The 21,882-nt window shown below is 39.4% G+C and overlaps 1 protein-coding gene across 1 annotated transcript in view; it reads left to right on the top strand.

Annotated features, from left to right (window-relative positions):
* SLC16A1 (solute carrier family 16 member 1) overlaps nt 1-16,136 on the top strand; it is a 32,727-nt gene extending 16,591 nt beyond the window's left edge. Inside the window, exons 2-5 of the mRNA XM_043460224.1 lie at nt 1,107-1,367; nt 6,466-6,609; nt 7,621-8,487; nt 11,712-16,136. Of these exons, the coding sequence (XP_043316159.1) occupies nt 1,151-1,367; nt 6,466-6,609; nt 7,621-8,487; nt 11,712-11,989 (1,506 nt within the window). The 5' untranslated portion in view covers nt 1,107-1,150 and the 3' untranslated portion in view covers nt 11,990-16,136. The remainder of the gene's footprint in view (nt 1-1,106; nt 1,368-6,465; nt 6,610-7,620; nt 8,488-11,711) is intronic.
* Nucleotides 16,137-21,882: the final 5,746 nt, after the last annotated feature.

Here is a 21,882-nt window from a genome sequence, read left to right on the forward strand (position 1 = left end):
TTAATGTGTTGATTTCAATTTATTGGTCTTATATCCTGAGATCTATCTAGTTCATTTTTAGTTCTAATACTTTTTTTTTGTTTATTCCTTAGCATTACGCACATAGACAGTTTTTCATCTGTGAATGAAGACAGGTTTATTTCTTCCTTTCTAGTCTTTATTCCTGTAATTTCTTTCTCTTGCCTGCACAAGCTGGCTTAGAACCTTTAGTGCAATGTTGTAGAAGTGATGAAACCTATATCCTTGCCTTTACAGAAACCTTCCTTTGGGACTGTCTTCTTCCTATCCCTACAATATCCAGTGTCTTAAATCAGACTTGAAGTGTTCAGATGGATTGGAAAGAACAGTATTTAGGAGATAACGAATATACTACTCCTACAGTGTGAAGTTAGGGATTTGTGTTTTAGACTAAAGAATGCTGCAGCCAAGAGTGAGCTTGTCATCTATGACCTGTGTTTATTGTAGTAATACAGTCTGAGTGAAGATAATTTGAAGCGGACATACTCACATAGTAACTGTTGTAGGATAGTTAAACATAGGGTGGAAGCTGGCTTTAAATAAATTAAAGGAGACCTTTATGAGAAAACAGGTAAGCCTACTATCAAACACCCACTCCCATCTTTTCCAAAACTAACAGTCTAAACCTTGTTAAATATTAGTATTGGGTGGCTTCAAGAAAAAGGGATAATCTTTTATTTGAAACTACTATCTTTTGACTTTATAGTTCAACTTGTGTGTTGTTTAGTTTAACCAAAGAAATTGGATAGATAAAAGGAAACTTTTTGAAATTATTTTCCAGCTCATTAAATACAGTTCTTATGTGTTCAGAATGATCTTGTATTTTGCAAATTGCTACGTATCTAGTAAGTCAGGTGCCTACTTCCTATTACTTTTAAGTCAGCATATTAATAAGAGAAAGTAAGTATTGAAGAATACATGAGAAAGGGGAAGAACTACAAAGCCTATGTTAAAACCTAAAACTTTTGTAGAGTATTGAAAAATAGTTCTGTTACTTGAGAGCTAGGTGTAAAGTGTGCTTTGCTGTTGGGAGTACTAGATGGGAGTGCTTTATTGCTGACATTTCATTTAAATTTTGTATTGTTTAGGTATTTGGATTTGAACTGCATTTTGGAGTTTATCAACATTTACAATGCCACCAGCAGTTGGAGGTCCAGTTGGATACACCCCCCCAGATGGAGGCTGGGGGTGGGCAGTGGTAGTTGGAGCTTTCATTTCCATCGGCTTCTCTTATGCGTTTCCCAAATCTATTACTGTGTTCTTCAAAGAAATTGAAAGTATATTTAATGCCACCACCAGTGAAGTGTCATGGATATCTTCCATCATGTTGGCTGTCATGTATGGTGGAGGTGAGTACCCACTAAGGCCTGTTGTTTTGATTTTCACTAAGCAACCAGATACTCTGTTTTAGGTAACTTTTTAAAAAATGTTTTATTCACGAGGTGTTTGAAATGATATTCCTTAAAGCTTTGTGTTTAAAATAATCACATTTTTAATTTTTATTAACAATGACAACTCTTGATTTGCTTGTTGCACTATAGTATTCCAAAAACAGAAATAAGAAATTGTTAGGTTTTGTTCCAGCTCAGTATCATTGAACTTAAAAGCTCTTAGAAAAATTTCATATGCACAACTGATTTTGCTTATTGCTTCTGCTAGATTCTTGATATAAATGTAAAGATTCTTTTTAATTGATGTTGGGAGGATTAAAGTAAATCAGGCTAACTTGAATATCACAGTTCAAAGTCTCAGGTAAAATCTTTTCATGGTGTTAGAATTAAAGAACTGGATAAAAATCCCCTCCTTGTTTTGTTCCTTTTGATGTAATTAGTACTAAAGCATTTCAGCTGCATCTTAGCTTAAGTTTTATTATTTTTTACCCTTCTGTTTTCTTGGACATGTTGTAAAGGAGTGAAGGAAATGTGGAGAGTAACTTGCTTACCTTAGCATCATTTAAAATAACTGGGGTTACCTGTTTGCCTTGGAACATCAAACCACAATTTTAAGATATAAAAGTCAAAACCTCCCATAATAATAAAATAAGTAGTTGCTTAGTTAGCAGAGATTCTAAAGTTAAGTGTATTTATTTACTGGGATTGACAGTTCACATGTTGATTATGTAGCCAAGCTTTCACTTTTTTTTTTTTTTTTTTAATATTTATTCATTTATTTGGCTGCACCAGGTCTTAGCTGCAGCATGTGGGGTCTAGTTCCCTGATCAGGGATCGAACCTGGGCCCCTTGCATTGGGAGCTCAGAGTCCTAACCACTGGGCCAGCAGGGAAGTCCCACTTTTTTTTAATGATAATAATTTAGTACCTCAGAGGAACTTCCCTGATAGCTCAGTTGGTAAAGAATCCACCTGCACTGCAGGAGACCCCAGTTGATTCCTGGGTCTGAAAGATCCATCAGAGAAGGGCTAGGCTACCCACTCCAATTATTGTTGGGCTTTCCTTGTGGCTCAGCTGGTAAAAAATCCACCGGCAATGCGGGAGACCTGGGTTTGATCCCTGGGTTGGGAAGATCCCCTGGAGAGAAGGGAAAGGCTACCCACTCTAGTATTCTGGCCTGGAGAATTCCACGGACTGTAGTATTAGTCCATGGGGTCACAAAGAGTTGGACATGACTGAGCGACTTCACTAGTACCTCAAATTATTTTCATATAAGGCCTTTAAAGATATTCTGTATTTTTAAAAAAAGAGACATTCTATATTTCATCTGTAAAACCTTAGCCTTAGGCTTCTAAACTGGTGGCAGATTCAACCTATATATATATATATATATATAACCTATATTTACCAAGCTGTACACACATATTCCTCACTAGGCTAGGTCTAAGTTATAGAGGACATACTGATCTTGATTCCTTGAAAAGTCTGTAATCCTTGAGCCCTTGAAAAGTCTGTAACCCTGTTGAGACAATAATGTAGACAACTCATGAAATATTAAGTATTTGAAGTCATAATTTAGTTCAGTGCATAAATCTCATTGCACAGAAAAAGGGTAAGCTGGCTGCCTCAAGGGGAGAGAAAGTGGGAATGTAGATGGAAGATTTACTTTTTTTCTGCCGAATGTTTCTTTGTGCTTTTAAATTTTGAATGCATGCCTGTTTTGTCTGTTATAAGATTAAGTGCCTTTTTTTTTTAAGATTTTTTTTATGTAGGCCTTTTTAAAAGTCTGTTGAATTTCTTAAAGCATTGCTTCTGTTTTTCCAGAAGGCATGTGGAATCTTTGCTCCCAGTCCCCTGGAAGGGGAGGTCTTAACCACTGGGCCTACAGGAAAGTACCTAAAATTAAGTACTTTTAAAGAGACCAGAAGTTCTAAATTATATTACTTGCTTGTTTTTCATGAGTCCGGAGAAATTAAAAGGGATTTTGGACATTTTCTAGCTTCTGAGAACCATTAATTTTGGAGGCTCTGAACTCCATCTGCTAGAATTTCTAATCAGATTTTGACTCTGATGGCTTGAAGAAATTGATATAGATATTGTCTAGAGGTACTCAAGGTGTTCAGAGTATTTTTAAGCTGACTACAAACGACAGGTTCACATGTTGTAATTCTGAGAGCAAGAGCTTGAAAGCTGCTTGCATTTTGCATCAGAAGTAAGTGATGTCAGTAGTGCTGATTGCACATGACACTTTTCTTTTGGGAAAACAGTTTCTTCTTTTGTTCTCACCCAGAGATAACTAGCACATTTCTTTGAATTTGTGTTATAATAGGCCTATAAACTGTACCATTCTCTATTTTTAATGATAGCTAATTGGGGCCATCCTTCCTAAAATAACTTGGAAAGACAAATTGCATATCAAGAGCCTTGTGGCATAATTTTTACCAAATGGGTTATTTTGTTTTGTTTGCCTCCTAGGTGGTAGGCCCCTTTAAGAATTATTTTTAAAACTGCCTGAACCTTTAACCTGTGCATTTGGGCCACGCCCTCAACCCTAATCATTTTTGCGATAGGAGTGGTTTAGGGTTCATGCCTGCCTGCCTTCCTCCTTCCTTCCTTTTCTCTTCTTAATTTCTTTTTTGTGTGCTTTGGTTCACAGATACATACTGTTTCTTGTTAAATTATATTTTTAAAGGAGAGGATCTTAGTTACCTACTCTTGGGTTGCTGGGTTTGTTTTCTTTTTTTTTTTTTAGTTTTTCTCTTTTTTAACATGAAAGTTTGAATTTACATATTTTTAGTTCCACAGTAATGTCATCTTAACATTCCTAACTTAAAATACTTCAAACTTTACAGCATTAACTTTTACTTAACAGTGTCAGCAAGGGGACAGTCTTTTTGGAGCTCTGTAATTCTGACTATACAAAAATCTGTTTAATGACTAGTGATATTTTTTCAATATTTAATTCTTTCATCATATACAAACTGTACATTCAAATTATTTCCAAACCAGCTGTGGCCTAATATTTTCATGAAGTGACTTAGAAGTTTGATGAAAACTTCTTTAGATACAACCCTAGTTGAGGCTGAAGTCTCTCGTGCAGCCATCTCTTGACCCAGACTTTTTTTTTTTGACCAAGACTTTTAAAGAGAACTGGTCCTCTGAAATACTAAGATATCAAAAGCTTTAATTACTTCTTGTGTGTTTATTGTATGTATGTATACATATATAGGGCTTCCTATGTGGCACAGCGGTAAAGAATCCGCCTGCCAATGCAGGAGATACAAGAGACTGGGTTTAATCCCTGGGTTGGGAAGATCCTCATGGAGAAGGAAATGACAACCCACTCCAGTATTCTTGCCTGGGAAATCCCACAGAGGAGTCTGGCAGGCTACAGTCCATGGGGTCGCACAGAGTCAGACACGACTGAACATACACACATATACATATGATACAGTGAAAAGAAAGTGAGGTCGCTCAGTCATGTCCGACTCTTTGTGACCCCGTGGACTGTAGCCTACCAGGCTCCTCCATCCGTGGGATTCTCCAGTCAGGAATACTGGAGTGGGTTGCCATTTCTTTCTCCAGGGGATCTTCCCTACCCAGGGATCGAACTTGGGTCTCCCACACTGCAGGCAGACACTTTACCCTCTGAGCCACCAAGGAAGCCCCATACATATGGTATATACATACCATATTCAGAATATGTGTATTCTGCTTTTAAAAATAGACTTACTATCTTCTAGGGAGCTAAGGTAGAATAAACAGAATAATGTCAGAATTTACTGTGCTAATGGAAGAAAAATTTGAATTTGTATGTCTTCTGCTTTGTAACTCTGAAACCATAGTTCCAGAAACACATATGTAATGGAGAAAAAACGGGATAGTTTCAAAACTTGGTTCTTGCTAGCTTTGTGACATTGCAAGTTCAAATATCAGTTCTTCTCCTTGTGTCCCCTTCCCTGATGACCCTTGCAGTGACCCTTTCTTATTTGCAGTCATCTGCCTTAAAATTAACCAGGTGTCATGTAAACAAAGTTGTCATCTCCAAAGTCCAGAGCCATGAAGTAGGGATGTAAGTATTCTTATAAATAAATGAAATTCAGTGAATGTGGAATGTCATTCAAGTTTGTAATCAACAAATATTGTTAGTCTACTTAAAAGTTGTGTAACAGCTTTTGAAACATTGTTTGCTTTGGATAAGACTCATAATTAAGAGTTAAAAGGGGGAATTACAGTTTCAAGTAGAGAGGCCATTTGTATTTTTTTGTATTTGAAAAATACATAAAATGTACAAAATCTTTTTGTGATCCTTATATCACTACACGTTTATTTGGTTTCTTCTCTCATGTTAAAGAAAAACTGATTTTTTGGTATGCATATCTCTAGCAGAGAAAATTTAATCTTGTTTGCGTTGTTAGACCTGATGATGTTTTGACCATTATCTGACTAAATCTCCTACGAACATTTTTTCATAGTTTTGGTGCCACAAAATAAAAGCACGGAACCAGGTTGAAAGGCATTCCATTCAGTTCAGTACCTGAGATATATAGGTGTAATTAGGAACGGTTTTGTTTTAAATTTAGATGTCCTAATCACAAAACTACTGAACTTGGAAAAAAGAATTATTTTTGCCTTTGCTTTTTCTTGTTTTTAAAAAATATGACACAAACCATATTATCTCATCAGTCTGCCTGTCCAAAAATATAGAGCAAACTTACTAAATATGTGTTGATCATATCCTTGATAAATCAAGAAGCCTATGAACATGTTATCAAGGGGTTTTCAGCCTATTCTGCCTTATAAGAGAAAGATTAAGGATAGACTAGAATCTTATATTTTAGTATAATTCCATCCAGTGTTTCAAGTCAGAGAAGGTACACAGTTAATGATTCTTTTACCATCTTTATTTTCCAGCACACATACCTATAAGATTATGAAATAATTATAGGCAACAGTATTCTTATCATTGCCTTTATGTATCTGCTTATTTTGGAGGACTTGTCATTTAACGCAATGATCAATGCCTGTGTACTACTGAATTTTTCGTTATCTTTTAGGTCCTATCAGCAGTGCCCTGGTGAATAAATATGGCAGTCGTCCAGTCATGATTGTTGGTGGCATCTTGTCTGGCAGTGGCTTGATTGCTGCTTCCTTCTGTAACACTGTGCAGGAACTTTACTTTTCTGTTGGATTCATTGGAGGTGAGTTGATTCATTTTCAAGCATTGATATATTGCTGGTTATTTGGTATTCACCTGCATTGGTCCTTCAGATCTTTTGAATCAAAGTCCCTCATAGGAATTATCATTTTGACAAGCTGTTAATTTAAGAGCAATAGAAAGTCAAATTTTTAAAGAAACTGCTGTCATACAGTAGGTATACATTGTTGAATAAATGAATGAATTGAAAGAAATCATTGTATCTCTTGTCCTAAGAATAGTCAGTGGTTGTAGATAAAATGTGTTCTGCAGTTTGTTTCAAGAGTGGTCACTGGTTACTGTTTCATTACCTTTTCCTCTTACCAGGGAAAAGACATCTATTGGAGCATCAGAGAGTATTAACATAAAGCAGGAATTATCTGGTACAACATCCAGGTTGTTCTCTATGAGTCTGCTTTTTTCTTGTTATATTTGCTAGTTTGTATTGTTGAGATTCCACATATAAGTGGTAACAGAGTATTTGCCTTATTCTGTCTGACTGACTTCACAGCACAGTGCCCTCCAAGTCCATCCATGTTGTTGCAAATAGCAAATTTTTTTTATTCTTTTTTATGGCTGAGTAGTATTCAATTGCATATATTTATCAATTGGGTTTTCCCAGTGGTTCAGCGGTCAAGAATCTGCTTGCAGTGCAGGAGATGAAGGAGACACGTGTTTGATCCCTGGGTGGGGAAGATCCCCAGAGGAAGAATAATGCTGTGATGAACAGTGGGTTTCTTAATATTTCATATATATTTTAGAACTTTTTTGTTCTATTTCTGTGAAAAATGTCCTTGGGATTTTGATAGGGATTGCACTGAACGTGTAGGTTGCTTTAGGTAATAAGGAGATTTGACAATGTTGATTCTTCCAGTCCATGAGCACAGAATATCTTTCCATTTTATTTGTATCTTTTTGAATTATATACCTCTTATTTTCTTTGTCTGGTTAAGTAATGCAAAATATGTCTCTGACATTTATTGTAATATATGATTCTTTTTTCTCTTCTCCTCAGGTCTTGGGCTTGCCTTCAACTTAAATCCGGCTTTGACCATGATTGGCAAGTATTTCTACAAGAGACGACCACTGGCAAATGGACTAGCCATGGCAGGCAGCCCTGTGTTCCTCTCTACCCTGGCCCCCCTCAACCAGGCTTTCTTCATGATCTACGGCTGGAGAGGAAGCTTCCTAATTCTTGGGGGCTTATTATTAAACTGCTGTGTGGCTGGAGCTCTGATGAGACCAATAGGGCCCAAGCCAACCACTACAGAGAAAGAGAAGTCTAAAGGATCCCTTCAGGAAGCTGGAAAATATGAGACAAAAAAGGGGGCAAGTGATGCAAATACAGATCTCATTGGAGGAAACCCCAAAGAAGAGAAAAAATCAATCTTTCAAACACTTAATACATTCCTGGACTTAAGCCTGTTCAAGCACAGAGGCTTTTTGCTTTACCTGTCTGGAAATGTGCTCATGTTTTTTGGACTATTTACACCATTGGTCTTTCTTAGCAATTACGGCAAGAGTAAGCACTACTCTAGTGAGAAGGCTGCCTTCCTTCTTTCCATTCTGGCTTTTGTTGACATGGTAGCCAGACCTTCTATGGGACTTGTAGCCAACACAAAGTGGGTAAGACCTCGAGTTCAGTATTTTTTTGCTGCATCTATTATTGCAAATGGAATGTGTCATCTGGCAGCACCTTTATCCTCCACCTATGTCGGGCTCTGTATCTACGCGGGATTCTTTGGATTTGCTTTTGGGTGGCTCAGCTCAGTATTGTTTGAAACACTGATGGACCTTGTTGGACCCCAGAGATTCTCCAGTGCTGTGGGATTGGTGACCATTGTGGAGTGCTGTCCTGTACTCCTGGGGCCACCAGTTTTAGGTACAGTATGTCTCTATATTTCTGTGGTTCTATTAACATAAAACAGGCAGAGAAGATTAGGAAGGTAACAGAAACAAAAGTCAGTGAGCTGCCTGATAGTCCTTCTCATTTCTGTGTCCTCAGTGCTGACATAGTGTTTATCATATAATTGCTCAAATACTTGAATTAAGGTGAATCATCAAATCGAAAGAAGAAATAAAAACTATAAACTTGTATTTATTAAAATAATTTAATAACAGTAGGTACCATAGGTACAGTAGGTGAGGGCTCATAGTATACCAGGAACTGTCCTACTAATCATTTTCTATATTCTGTCATATATTACAAGTCTATGATGTTGGACTATTACTGTTCTCATTTTATAAACCAAGAAATAGAGGCTTCTGAAAGTGAAATTACTTGCTTGCCCAGGATCACACAGCTCGTAAGTGACTATAAAACCTGATGTATTATTCTCTGAAGAATGCTAACCAGTTTACATTGAAAAATTATCATTAATAGAAAATACAACAGTAATTTTGACTTCTGGATGCGACTCATGCTTTTCAGATTATACAGTATAAAGTCAGGAAGGATACATAATGGAAGACCCATTAACTGACCCGTCAAAATTTTTCTATCCTCTCTCTCCCTGTACCTAAGTGAAGTTGCTCAGTCGTGTCTGACTCTTGGTGACCCCATGGACTGTAGTCTACCAGGCTTCTCTGTCCATGGGATTTTCCAGCCAAGAGTACTGGAGTGGGTTACCATCTCCTTCTCCAGGGGATCTTCCCAACCCAGGGATCGAACCCAGGTCTCCCACATTGTAGGCAGACGCTTTACCATCTGAGCCACTAGGGAAGCCCACCTAAGGAGACTAAATCCTGTCCATTTTTGCTTCCTAAATCTCTTATCTAATCTGCCCATTTTTCCTCCATCAGAACTACTATTCTTATCCATATCTTCTATCTGTAGGCTTCTAACTTTACCTGTATTTGCTCTAGCTGTTCTCCAGTCTCTTAGAACACTCCAGTTGCTTCCTGCGTTTTTAGGGTGAGGATCAGATTCCCTACTGTGGCTGCTGGTTCCTGCATGGGCCGGCCGGCCTCATTCTCCAGCCTCATTTCCTACCACTCCGTTAGCCCTCTGTGCTTCCCCTCTCACCTGGTGCTTCCTCCGACCACCTGCCTCAGCACTGGCTGTTCTCTGCCTGGATCCTTTTCCCATCTCCTTTCTCCTAGATTAACTCTTATCCTGTAAGTCTTGGTTGAGTTTACACTTTAAGAAAAGCCTTCCTGGGACTTCCCTGGTGGTCCAGTGACTAAGTCTCCTTGCTCCCAATGCAGGGGGCCTGGGTTTAATCCCTGGTTGGGGAGCTAGATCCCACATGCTACAACTAAGAGTTCGAATGCCACAACTAAAGATCCTGTGTGCCACAACTAAGACCTGGTGCAGTCAAATAAATTTTTTTCAAGATAAAAACTTCGTGGTACTGAGTTTCACACTGGGGTGAACTATTTTGTTAGCATGTTTTAAGGCTTTAACAGAAAACGGCAAGCAATAAAATAACTTGTTATCCCACCACACAGAGACCATTGCTGATAGCTAGTTTGCTATTTGGGGGAACAGATAAAAGCACATATTCTTTCAAAGAAAATGTGTGCAGTGCCATAAATGACCTTTTGTAACCTCTTTGCACTGATTACATACATTGCAATCAATTTCCTTAAAGAGAAAAAATATTTTTAATGCCTGCTTATTATAAAACTGTACCCTTCGAGGCTCCTCTATCCATGGGATTTCCCAGGCAAGAATACTGGGGTGGGTTGCTGTTTTCTCCTCCAGGGGATGTTCCTGATCCAGGAATCAAACCCATGTCTCCTGCATTGGAAGGTAGATTCTTCACCAGCGAAAGCCACCAGGGAAGCCCTGTCCTAAATAGAGTTTCAACCAACCCCCAGCAGTTTTTTGTTTGTTTGTTTGTTTTTTAATTTTTTTTTCCATTTAATAAATATTTACCAAGAAAAGAAAAGCCTTCCTGACCTTTCTTACTGGCCCAAACCCCCTATTTTCTGCCTTCAAACATTCCTGTAGCACTTGTCACAGTCTGTGTGGTTACTGCTGAACTATGGATGTGATCTCCTTTGCTCACTCTTAACTCAGGGCTTAGCAGACCCAGGGCTATATTGATATATAGAAACTAAATATTGATGAGTGAGTGATGCCCTGCATTGGAAAACCATATCAAATCATATTTGAATTGGTTATTACATCCTTTATATGTGTAGAGTTTTCCAAAGTATCTTAATATTAGTTTGATGAGTTGCTAATAAGTTTCTTTAATATCAGACCTCATAAAAACTTGAATAGAAAAGACTATGGTGTGTCATTTCCAAATTTACTTGACTATGGAAACATTAGGGAGGTAGCCTGAAGCACAGAAGTTATAGGTGCACGCCTCAGATTCAGACTCCCTGGGTTTAAAGCCAGCCTGTTTCACTTAAAACTTTGTGACCTTCCTTAAAGTTTCTGTACTTCAGCTTTTATGTTATATACAATGGTAATGATGATAGAATCTTCCTGTTGTGAGGTTAGAATGGTGGAAAGCATTGCTGTTAGTTAATGTTTTAGCAGAGGATGAGTGTCCCCAGGAATGCTTTTTGGGAAATGCTGATGTCTGAAAAAGTGCATTGGCCTGGGAGACTGGAATTACCTCTGTGGCCTTGGGCAAGATTCCTAAACCTCTTTTGAGCAAATTTTTCCATTGTATATTGAGAAAACTGATTCTAAGTGATCTCAAGTGTTAGTCACACAGCTGTATCCAACTCTTTGGACCATAGCCTGCCAGGCTTCTCTGTCCATGGGATTCTCCAGGCAAGAATACTGGAATGGGTTGCTGTTCCCTTCTCCAGGGGATCTTCTTGACCCAGGGATCAAATACAGGTTTCCTGCATTGCAGGCAGATTCTTTACTGTCTGATCCACTAGAGAGCCCCAGGTGATCTCAAGGACATTGCAATTCAAAATTACCATGATTTAATCATTTTCAAGTTGCTAAAGATAATGTGCAGGGACACCCCAAATCAGTGTGATGACATAGACAAAAGATCAAATAATTTGGAGCATTTATGTCAAAAATTTATGTCATAAATTTGTCATTTATGAGCTCTTTGAATGGATCATTAAACTTTATTTGGGAAAGGGTATAATTGTTTATCCTCATAACTTTTTTTTTTACATTCTCAGGTCGTCTCAATGACATATATGGAGACTACAAATACACATACTGGGCATGTGGCATAATCCTTATTGTCGCAGGCATCTATCTTTTCATTGGCATGGGCATCAATTACCGACTTCTTGAAAAAGAACAAAAAGCTGAGCAGCAGCAGAAAAAGGAAGGTAAAGAGGAGGAGACCAATGTAGATGCTGCTGAGAAGCCAAAAGAAGTCACCGATGCAGCAGAATCTCCAGAGCATAAAGCCACAGAAGGAGATCCCAAAGAGGCGGAGAGTCCAGTTTGAACCTGTGGGACTGAAGGGTAAATGGTGCAGCTTATGACCCAAAATATTCTATTGGCCTGTGATCTACCAGTGGTGCTCAATGCAAATACTGGACATTTCTGTGGGAATCATACCAGGGGTTTATTGATGGAATTTTTGTTTCACTCCTTACCAGTAGTCTGGATTAAAAATACCTAGCCTTGGGAAGGGAGTGGTTGAAAAGAATGAGAAAAGGAAGTCAGTTTGTGTGTTTGTTTCTTTGTTTAAATCTTTGCTTTTAACAGTGTCATGAAGATTATAATATGTGCCTTAATTAAGTTTTAGTCTTTAGGGAGCCTTAACTATTAACTATTCTGCTTAACTCATCCATTTTCAGTGTTCCGTTACAAATAAAAATAACTGCTTTGAGGCAAATCTAAAACTTTAAATTAATTTTGTTTCATATTGTCACTAGAAGATTTGAAAGTTGGGGGTTTTATAAAATCCTGACTAAAATATTTTCCTAGCATCAATAGTTGCTTGGCATATGTGCCTGCTAGATATGTATTTAGGAAATTTAAGGCATGAAACTGAAAACATCTTGGCTTTTCTAGATGCACTGTACTCATCATCACCCCTCCAGTATCTTTTCTTGGGTTGCTTATTAGAAGTCAAGTGCTTGAGAGCTGATTTCATTAAATTACTATTTTTGTTCCCCTTTCCAAAGATACATTTTGCATAGTCATACATAATTGCCCCTTTTGAGATTACATACTGTTTTTTTTTCACTGTAAAAATTAGTATTAAAATACACAACTATGTATTAGTGCCCCCTCACTAAATTAAATGTAGAAAGATCCATTCATACAGCAGCTGAATTCAGCTTAAATGTTTCCAAAGCTTCAGTTAAACTGTGAGACCTGGAATCTTTTTTTGTTGCTGTTTTCCTGGAGTTTTACCCCTTTGCTTCCTAGTGGTTCCATTCATAGCCACATCCAGCTTAGCACGAGTGTGAGACGGGCAGTCTGTAGTGTTTGCTGATTAAAGAGAACCACAGAGATCTGGCCCACACAAACCAGCAGGGGTAAGATTGGGAGGGAAGTTGCTATTTTTGCTTATCAATAAATAACTCCTTTTCTTTTTCTGATAAGGCCTTAAAGGAAATTATGTTTTGCTTAGAATTATTGGACATATTCTTATTCTTCACACAACCCTAAAGATTTTGTAACCCTTTTTCACTTTATCTGAAATGTAAAGAAATGGGTTTAGTATACAGATAGGGAGGGGGACAGGCCAGAATGAAAACTGTAAATTTTTTTTTTAACCTAGTATCTTGCAGCAGGAAGATAATGTTAGACATTCAATGAATTATATTCAATGCATTTTAAAATATTGCGGTTGACAGTGTGAAAGTATAGACATAAAACCTTATTTAACAGGCTGGCTTTTTAAAATAAAAATTTTCTTTCTCTTTTCTTTTTTTTAAGGAATGTTTCTTCCAAATGTTTATTTTCTTGAGGAAAATATTGTGTGTCTTCATTTTCATTATCAAGATTCAATCTGGCCCTCGCTAATGTTAAATAATTCAGCACATGTGCATTGGCATTTGTGTACATGGCTTATTTTGATTTTTCTCCTTAACCTCTTCTTCCAGGCAAGCTTCTCTGAAAGCGTTTTGAAAGCAGAGCAGTTAATCTTAAGGACACAATGAAAACTCCCTTTCTGTGCTCAGGTATCATGGCAGATGGAGGAGAAATTTTAGGGGAGAAGCCTGCTGTGATTGTTGACAGGCTTGGCTCCAGTTTGGACTCTGCCATTTTCCACAGACCTAACCTCTGTATGCCTCCTTCCCTTTCTATAAAAATGAGGATCACCCTGAGTAGAGTAATACAAGTGAAAAATGTGGGGCGGGGGAGTAAACCAGGAGTCTAAGATTATTTTCCCCCATCCCAGGTGTTAAGCTATATCCATACATGGGGCCCTGCTTAGTTTGTTTCCACTAACTGAAACTTGTTAGTGAAATGATGAAATTCTGGTGCAGAATGATCATCATTTATTGGGAGGAAGGGCTCTGAAGTTGCTGTATTCGGAAGCAAAAGGTTAAAAACTGGCTCAAAGCTGGACTAAACAAAACCTTTTACCACCCAATCCAACTCTGACTTTTTCCCACTGAAGACACAGGCTTAAGGGATTTATTCAGGATCAGTTTTGGTAACAGAGCCAACACTAAAGCCCAGTATAGGCCTACTCTGCCATCTAGTCCTTGCTAACAATCAGCTAATCCTCTCGTGTTGCAGTGCTTTTTTCAACACTTGATGCATCTGAGCTTTCTGACTGGGCAGTCTGTTGTCCCTTGCTCCATGTGAGGACTGACTAGACTTCTTAAGTTTTATTTCAGTTGACAGAGTTTCAGTGGCTGCTCTGGGAAAACAGAGTACCTGCCTATCCTTGCTTCCCTCTGTCCCACACTCTGTTAAAGTCAGAAAACATAGCTCTCTAGATTCTTGTGCCCAAAGAGGCTTGGGACTGGTCAAGAGTATGCTCTGAAATAGTCTCAATTCAAAGCTGAAAAATTGTTTAAGAAACTGGTAGACTGGATAGTTGCAGATGATCATGGCAACAAGACCATATTATCACATTATAGTCATTTTTTGAGAACTGAAATAATCTTAACCTATTCAAAATAATTTCTACAAAAAGTATTCAGAAAAGGATGATACTAAAAACAAACTATAGAAAATTCAGGGAGGTATTTTTATCCCTGATTTAATCACACTGATGAAGAATCTTATTCTTGTTTTATTATATTGAATTTCAGATTGATAAATTCAGAATTGGTTTATATGAAAAACCTCAATGTCCAGGTTTAACATGTTCCCTAGGAAATGGTTCATAGTATAGTAAATTTAATTATCAGGTGTGCATCACCCGCCCCCTTGTCGTTGGAAAGATGAGGAAAGGTGAACAGTGTATGTCCATCTTTGCAGCATGGCTTGTTTTAATAGTCAGATCAGGTACTTGAAGAAAGAGGTTAATGACAGACTTTGGCTGCTATGAAAACTTGTAAGGAAGTGATGGCCGAAGCTTGCCTGGCTCACCCAAATGTAAGCAATTAAGTCAAGTTGCTTCAGATTAGAAGCATCTAAGGAGGTTTCAAATACATCATTCCTGAAATGTGTTTTAGCTTTGGGTTTTCAGATTCAGTCATCCTTTCCCCCACTTAGTCTGGGCCGTTGTGACATTCAATAGAATGTTTCTTCTCGGCTATACAGCACTGATTTACTTTTTTGCTGGCTTTTTACTGTGACTTGCTAGAAGACACTGGAATAGCTAGCAAAGAAATCACAGCCTACTGGTTGTTCAACAGTATAGACTGCCAGGGTTCAAACAAAGGCTATGTGACCTCAAACCTAAGCATCAGGTGTTTTCTTCTGTAAAGGTGTTAATAATTAATGCCATCCTTCGCCCCAGGGCTGTCATGAAGTTTAGTTGATATGTGACAGCTTGTATTAGGCAAGGGCTTAATAAGTGTAAGCACCTATTTAAAATACACACACACAAATACATCAAAGATATGTAGTACTTGCGGAAAAATTGAGCTCTTCTAATTCCCAAGGTGGGTGGAGCCTCACAGAGGATAGTTGGGAGTGACTCTTAAAGGTAAGACTGTTAGCTAAATGATCAAACTCCTTTTAGACCTATCCTCCTTTTAGCCTTACAAATGTAATGGTCCCTGTTTGGTAGTGAATGGAAACTAACACCGCATGGGAGTGGTGCTCTTTAAGTAGGTAGGTTTGAATCCCAAAGCCCTTGGTCGGGGAGGAGCTAAGATGGTGGAGGAATAGGACAGGGAGACCACTTTCTCTCCTACAAATTCATCGAAAGAACATTTGAACGCTGACCAAAGCCCTTGGTCTTTGTACACTGCCCCTACAAGGAAGAGGCACCTGATTAGTAAATGATAATCCTTTTCCTTCAAGATTTGTGATGATTCTAAAAGGAGCAGAAATATAATGAGCAGCCAGTCATGACTGAAGTCCTCTCTACCTAGTTCTTAAATGTAAATGTTCTTAATGTAAACTGAAAGATTGATGAGCTTTGAATTTTATCCTACTACATTGATACATGATTTAAATCATAAATTGTCATCAGTTGGTGGCTGAATAAATTGGTACAACATACTGGCAAAGTTTTGCTGCTTTTATTGACTACACAAAAGCCTTTGACTGTGTGGATCACAACAAACTGGAAAATTCTTAAAGAGATGAGAATACCAGACCACCTGACCTGCTTCCTGAGAAATCTGTATGCAGGTCAAGAAGCAACAGTTAGAAAGGGACATGGAAAAATTGACTGGTTCCAAATTGAAAAAGGAAGGCTGTATATTGTCACTCTGCTTGTTTAACTTATATGCAGGGTATGTCATGCGAAATGCCAAGCTGGATGAAGCACAAGCTGGAACCAAGATTGCCAGGAGAAATATCAATAACCTCCGGTATGCAGGTAACACCACCCTTATGGCAGAAAGCAAAGAAGAACTAAAGAGCCTCTTGATGAAAGTGAAAGAGGAGCGTGAAAAAGCTGGCTTAAAACTCAACATTCAGAAAGCTAAGATCATGGCATCTGGTTCCATCACTTCATGGCAAATAGATGGGGAAAGAGTGGAAACAGCGACAGACTTTCCTTGGGCTCTAAAATCACTGCAGATAGTGACTGCAGCCGTGAAATTAAAAGACGATTGCTCTTTGGAAGGAAAACTATGACAAACCTAGAGAGCATATTAAAGCCAAGTGCTGAAGAATTGATGCTTTTGAACTGTGGTGTGGGAGAAGACTCTTGATAGTTCCCTGGACTGCAAGATCAAACCAGTCCGTCCTAAAGGAAATCAGTCCTGAATATACATTGGAAGGGCTGAAGCTGAAACTCCAATACTTTGGGCACATGATGCAAAGAACTGACTCATTTGAAAAGACCCTGATGCTGGGAAAGACTGAAGGTGGGAGGAGAAGGGGACAACAGAGGATGAGATGGTTGGATGACATCAACTCGATGGACATGAGTTTGAGCAAACAGGGAGTTGGCGATGGACAAGGAAACCTGGTGTGCTACAGTCCATGGGGTTGCAAAGAGTCGGACACGACTGAGCAACTTAACTGAACTACTAGTTCCCAAGCATTGTTCCAAGTTTTGAGAATCTAGTCATGAACAAAATAATGTCTTTACATGCATGCATCCTACTTTGTAGTAACGGAAAGCAGGCACTGAAGAGTAAGTTATAAGGAAAACAGCAATATGGATATAAGGTAAACCTTCATTACATTCACCTAAACAGGAATTTTGAAAGTTTGGAGTGCTATCTATGTGCTTATCTGGTTTCTAGATAGAAGGGATAACAATGATCAGAATCTAGTTCCTGGCACCCACAGCTTCTATTCTAGAGGGAAGACTGCATAGTAAGTGCTGTGACAGGACATCACGTGGAGAAGTCTAACCCAACCTCAGGAGGGCCTAAAGAGGACAAAACGGTGTATACTCTTGAGCAAGTTAATTTCTCTGAGCCTCTTTGGTAAATTAAACATAATTATTGTGAGGATTGTGAATGTACACTGCATACAGCTGAATGAACACTAGTATTAATTGAGCCCATAGTAGCTTTAAAAGTTAAACAGTGTCAGGTGTCATCAACCAGAACAATCACTGGAGTACACAAAGGCCTTTCCAGTATATCGTCTGATTCATGCAGTATCCTAGGGTGTGTGTTGTGTGTGTGCTCAGTCACTGAGTCGTGTCCCATTCTTTGTAACCTTATGAACTGTAGCTTGCCAAGCTCCTCTGTCCATAGGATTTCCAGGCAAGAATGCAGGAATGGGTTGCCATTTCCTACTCCAGGGGATCTTCCTGGCCCAGGGATTGAACCGCTGTTTCTTGCATCTCCTGCATTGGCAGGCAGATTCTTTACCACTGCACCACGAGTGGGTATAAATGAAAAAATACCCTTTAACTGGGTTTTACCACTGTTCCCAACCCCTGCATACAGCTCAGCTGCTGGAGCTGAAGGTTGTACTGGATGGAAGTTTGGAAACACAAGAATGAGAAAGGTTGTATCCTGGGTAATCTTGAAGGATGAATAAAGACCAGTCACTTGGACTCTGCACCAATGGTCCTGACCCCAATGAATTCACAATCTGACTTAGAGTCCTTTTCCTTGGTTTCAGAATTCATAATGTGATTTCTTTACTTGTGAGATTTCCTTTTCTAATGTGCTTTACTGATTCCAGAATTAAAAGTTTGCATTTCCGGAGCTTACTCTGGCCAGGTCCCAAGTGGAAGTGGCTAGAAGCCATTAAGAAGCCAGGAGGTGATTAAAAATCACCTGGTGTGCCGACAATCTGTGTGTCCATAGTTATCAAGAGAAGGTTTGTAACAGTTCTTGTCATTGTGGTCTATCTTTCCCTATCTTATTTTGTTTTCCTTTGAAACCAAAACAAACGTGTGTGCCTGCTAAGTCAGTCGTGTCCAGCTCTTTGCAACTCATGGACTCCCCGGGCTCATCTGTCCATGGGATTCTTCGGGCAAGAACACTGACTGGAGTGGGTTGCCATTTCCTTCTCCAGGAGATCTTTCCCAGCCAGAGACTGAACCCCTGTCTCTTGCGTCTCTTGCATTGGCAGGTGGGTGCTTTCGTGTTGTGCTGTGCTTAGTTGTTCAGTCGCGTCCGACTCTGTGACCCCATGGACTGCAGCCCGCCAGGCTCCTTTGTCCGTGGGAGTCTCCAAGCAAGAATACTAGAGCGGGTTGCGGTGCCCTCTCCAGGATCTTCCCAACCCACAGATTGAACCCAGGTCTCCTGCACTGCAGGTAGATTCTTAACCGTCAGAGCCACTAGGGAAGCCCAAGAGTACTGGAGTGGGTATCCTAAGCCTTCTCCAGGGGATCTTTCCGACCCAGGAATGAAACCGGGGTCTGCTTTTGTGATAGACCTTATTTATATATATACTTTTATGCATGGGAACTTTAGAGACTTTTTGGTAACAACCTTTTAAGTTCCCAGTGCTATCTTATTTCTCAGATGCTAAGAATGAGCATAAACAAGGACACCTTGCAATGCAGGGGATGCAGAGATAGGTTCTATCTCTGGATGGGGAACTAACATGCCACATGCATGGAGCAACTAAGCCGAAAAAACCCCGAAAAACCCTTGGGAGTCCTTGTTCCACAAGGAAAGATCCCCCATGATGCAATGAACATCTTGTGTGCCACAATTAAGACCTGATACAGCCAAATAAATCAGTTAACTTTTAAAAATGAGCATAAACAGGCCTGCAGCAGACAGAACTGTGAGCCTAAACTACCTGCGCCCCAGCCCCTCCACACCTCCCCATTCCCACCCCACATTCCTCTTTGGTTGCCCAAATATTTAGACTTGACTTACTGTTTCTCCTTACAGTGCCCTCCTTTTCCCTGCCATAGGCTTCATTTTTAACAGCCTCCCTGTCAGTTCTCACCACCTTCAATTCAGCCTCAATGCTGCTGCTAAATTGACTTTTCTAAAAAGACCAGATTTTCAGCTGCCTTTATAACCTGAAAGCAATAACGATAATAAAACTCATTAATCACTCACTCTGCTTTAAATCCTGTAATTTGAGGATAAAGTCCAAAGTCCTTAGCATGACCCATAGGGCCCTTCTTAATTAGCTTCTGCATCAGTCCTCAGCCCACACCCTGCTCCCCAGCCCAACTGAATTACTTAGTTCTTTAACTAAGACCTTGTTTCAGATCCCTGCCTTCCTAAATGCTAATGCCTAGAAGCCCCTCCCTCCTTTCTCCTCAGCACCAACTCTGACTTTTGAAACTTGGCTCATGCCTGCTTCTACAAGGGGCCTTATCTGAGTCCCCAAATGGTTTTTGTTGTCCTGCTGATCTGTTTTTTGTTTTATTTATTTTTTTACTGAATGAATGATTCTTTAAATTCTATTGTGCGTTGTTGTTGTTCAGTTGCAAAGGCATATATCTGACTAATAGTGACCCCACAGACTGCTGCATGCCAGGCTTCCCTGTCCTTCACTATCTCCCAGAGTTTGCTCAAATTCATTGTGTCGATAATGCCATCCAACAATCTCATCCTCAGTCAACTCCTTCTCCTCCTGTCTTCAATCTTTCCCAGCATCAGGGTCTTTTCCAATGAGTCAGTTCTTTGCATCAGGTGGCCATAGTATTGGAGCTTCAGCTTCAGCATCAGCCCTTCCAATGAATATTCAGGGTTGATTTCCTTTAGGATTGACTGATTTGATCTCCTTGCAGTCCAAGGGACTCTAAAGAGTCTTCAGGGCCACAATTCAAAAGCATCAGTTCTTCAGTGCTCAGCCTCCTTCAGTGCTCAGATGTGTCCAACTCTCACATCTGTACATGACACTGGAAAAACCATAGCTTTGACTAGACGGACTTTTGTTGGCAAAGTAATGTCTGACTTTTAATACGCTGTCTAGGTTGGTCACAGCTTTCCTTCAAAGAAGCAAGCGTCTTTTAATTTCATGGCTACAGTCAGCATTCACAGTGATTCTGGAGCCCAGGAAAATAAAATTTGTCACTGTTTCCACTTTTCCCCCATCTATCTGCCATGAAGTAATGGGACTGGATGTTATGATCTTAGTTTTTTGAATGTTGAGTTTTAAGTCGGCTTTTTCACTCTCTTTCACCTTCATGAAGAGGCTCTTTAGTTCCTCTTTGCTTTCTGCTATTATAGTGGTATCATCTGTATATCTAAGGATGTTTCTCCCGGCAGTCTTGATTCCAGCTTGTGATTCATCCAGCCCAGCATTTTGCATGATGTATTTTGCATAGAAGTTAAATAAGTGGGGTGACAATATACAGCCTTGGCAAACTTTCTCAATTTTGAACCATTCTGTTCCATGTCTGGTTCTGACTGTTGCTTCTTGACCTGCATAGGGGTTTTTCAGGAGGCAGGTAAAGTGGTCTGGTATTTCCATCCCTTTAAGAATTTTCCACAGTTCGTTGTGATCCACACAGTCAAAGGCTTTAGCATAGTTAATGAAGCAGAAATAGACATTTTTCTGGAATTCCTTGCTTTCTCAATGATCTAATGGATGTTGGCAATTTGATCTCTGGTTCCTCTGCCTTTTCTAAATCCAGCTGGTATCTGTAAGTTCTTGGTTCACATACGGTTGAAGCCTAGCTTGAAGGATTTTGACTATTACCTTGCGAGCATGTGAAATGAGCACAACTGTACAGTAGTTGGAACATTCTTTGGCATTGCCTCTCTTTGGGACTGGAATGAAAACTGACCTTTTCCAGTCTTGTGGCCACTCCTGAGTTTTCCAAATTTGCTGAAGTATTGAGTGCAGCCTTTTAATAGCATCATCTTTTAGGATTTGAAATAGCTGAGCTGGAATTCCATCACCTCCACTAGCTTTGTTTGTAGTAATGCTTCCTAAGGCTCACTTGACTTCACACTCCAGTATGTCTGGCTCTAGGTGTGTGACCACACCATCACGGTTATCCAAGTCATTACGACCTTTTTTGTATAGTTCTTCTGTGTAGTCTTGCCACCTTTTCTTAATCTCTTCTACTTCTGTTAGGTCCTTGCTGTTTCTCTCCTTTATTGTGCCCATCCTTGTATGAAATATTCCCTTGATGTCCCCAATTTTCTTGAAGAGCTCTCTAGTCTTTCCCATTCTATTGTTTTCCTCTATTTCTTTGCATTGTTCACACAAGAATGCTTTCTTATCTCTCATTGCTAGTCTCTGGAACTCTGCATTCATTTGGGTATATTTTCCCCTTTCTCCTTTGCCTTTCACTTGTCGTCTTAACTATCCTTAGGGCCTCCTCAGACAACCACTTTGCCTTCTTGCATTTCTTTTTCTTTGGGATAGTTTTGGTCACTGCCTCCTATACAATGCTATGAACCTTCATCCATA

This window comes from Cervus canadensis, chromosome 2 (genome assembly GCF_019320065.1).
Source record: "Cervus canadensis isolate Bull #8, Minnesota chromosome 2, ASM1932006v1, whole genome shotgun sequence".
NCBI lineage: Eukaryota > Metazoa > Chordata > Mammalia > Artiodactyla > Cervidae > Cervus > Cervus canadensis.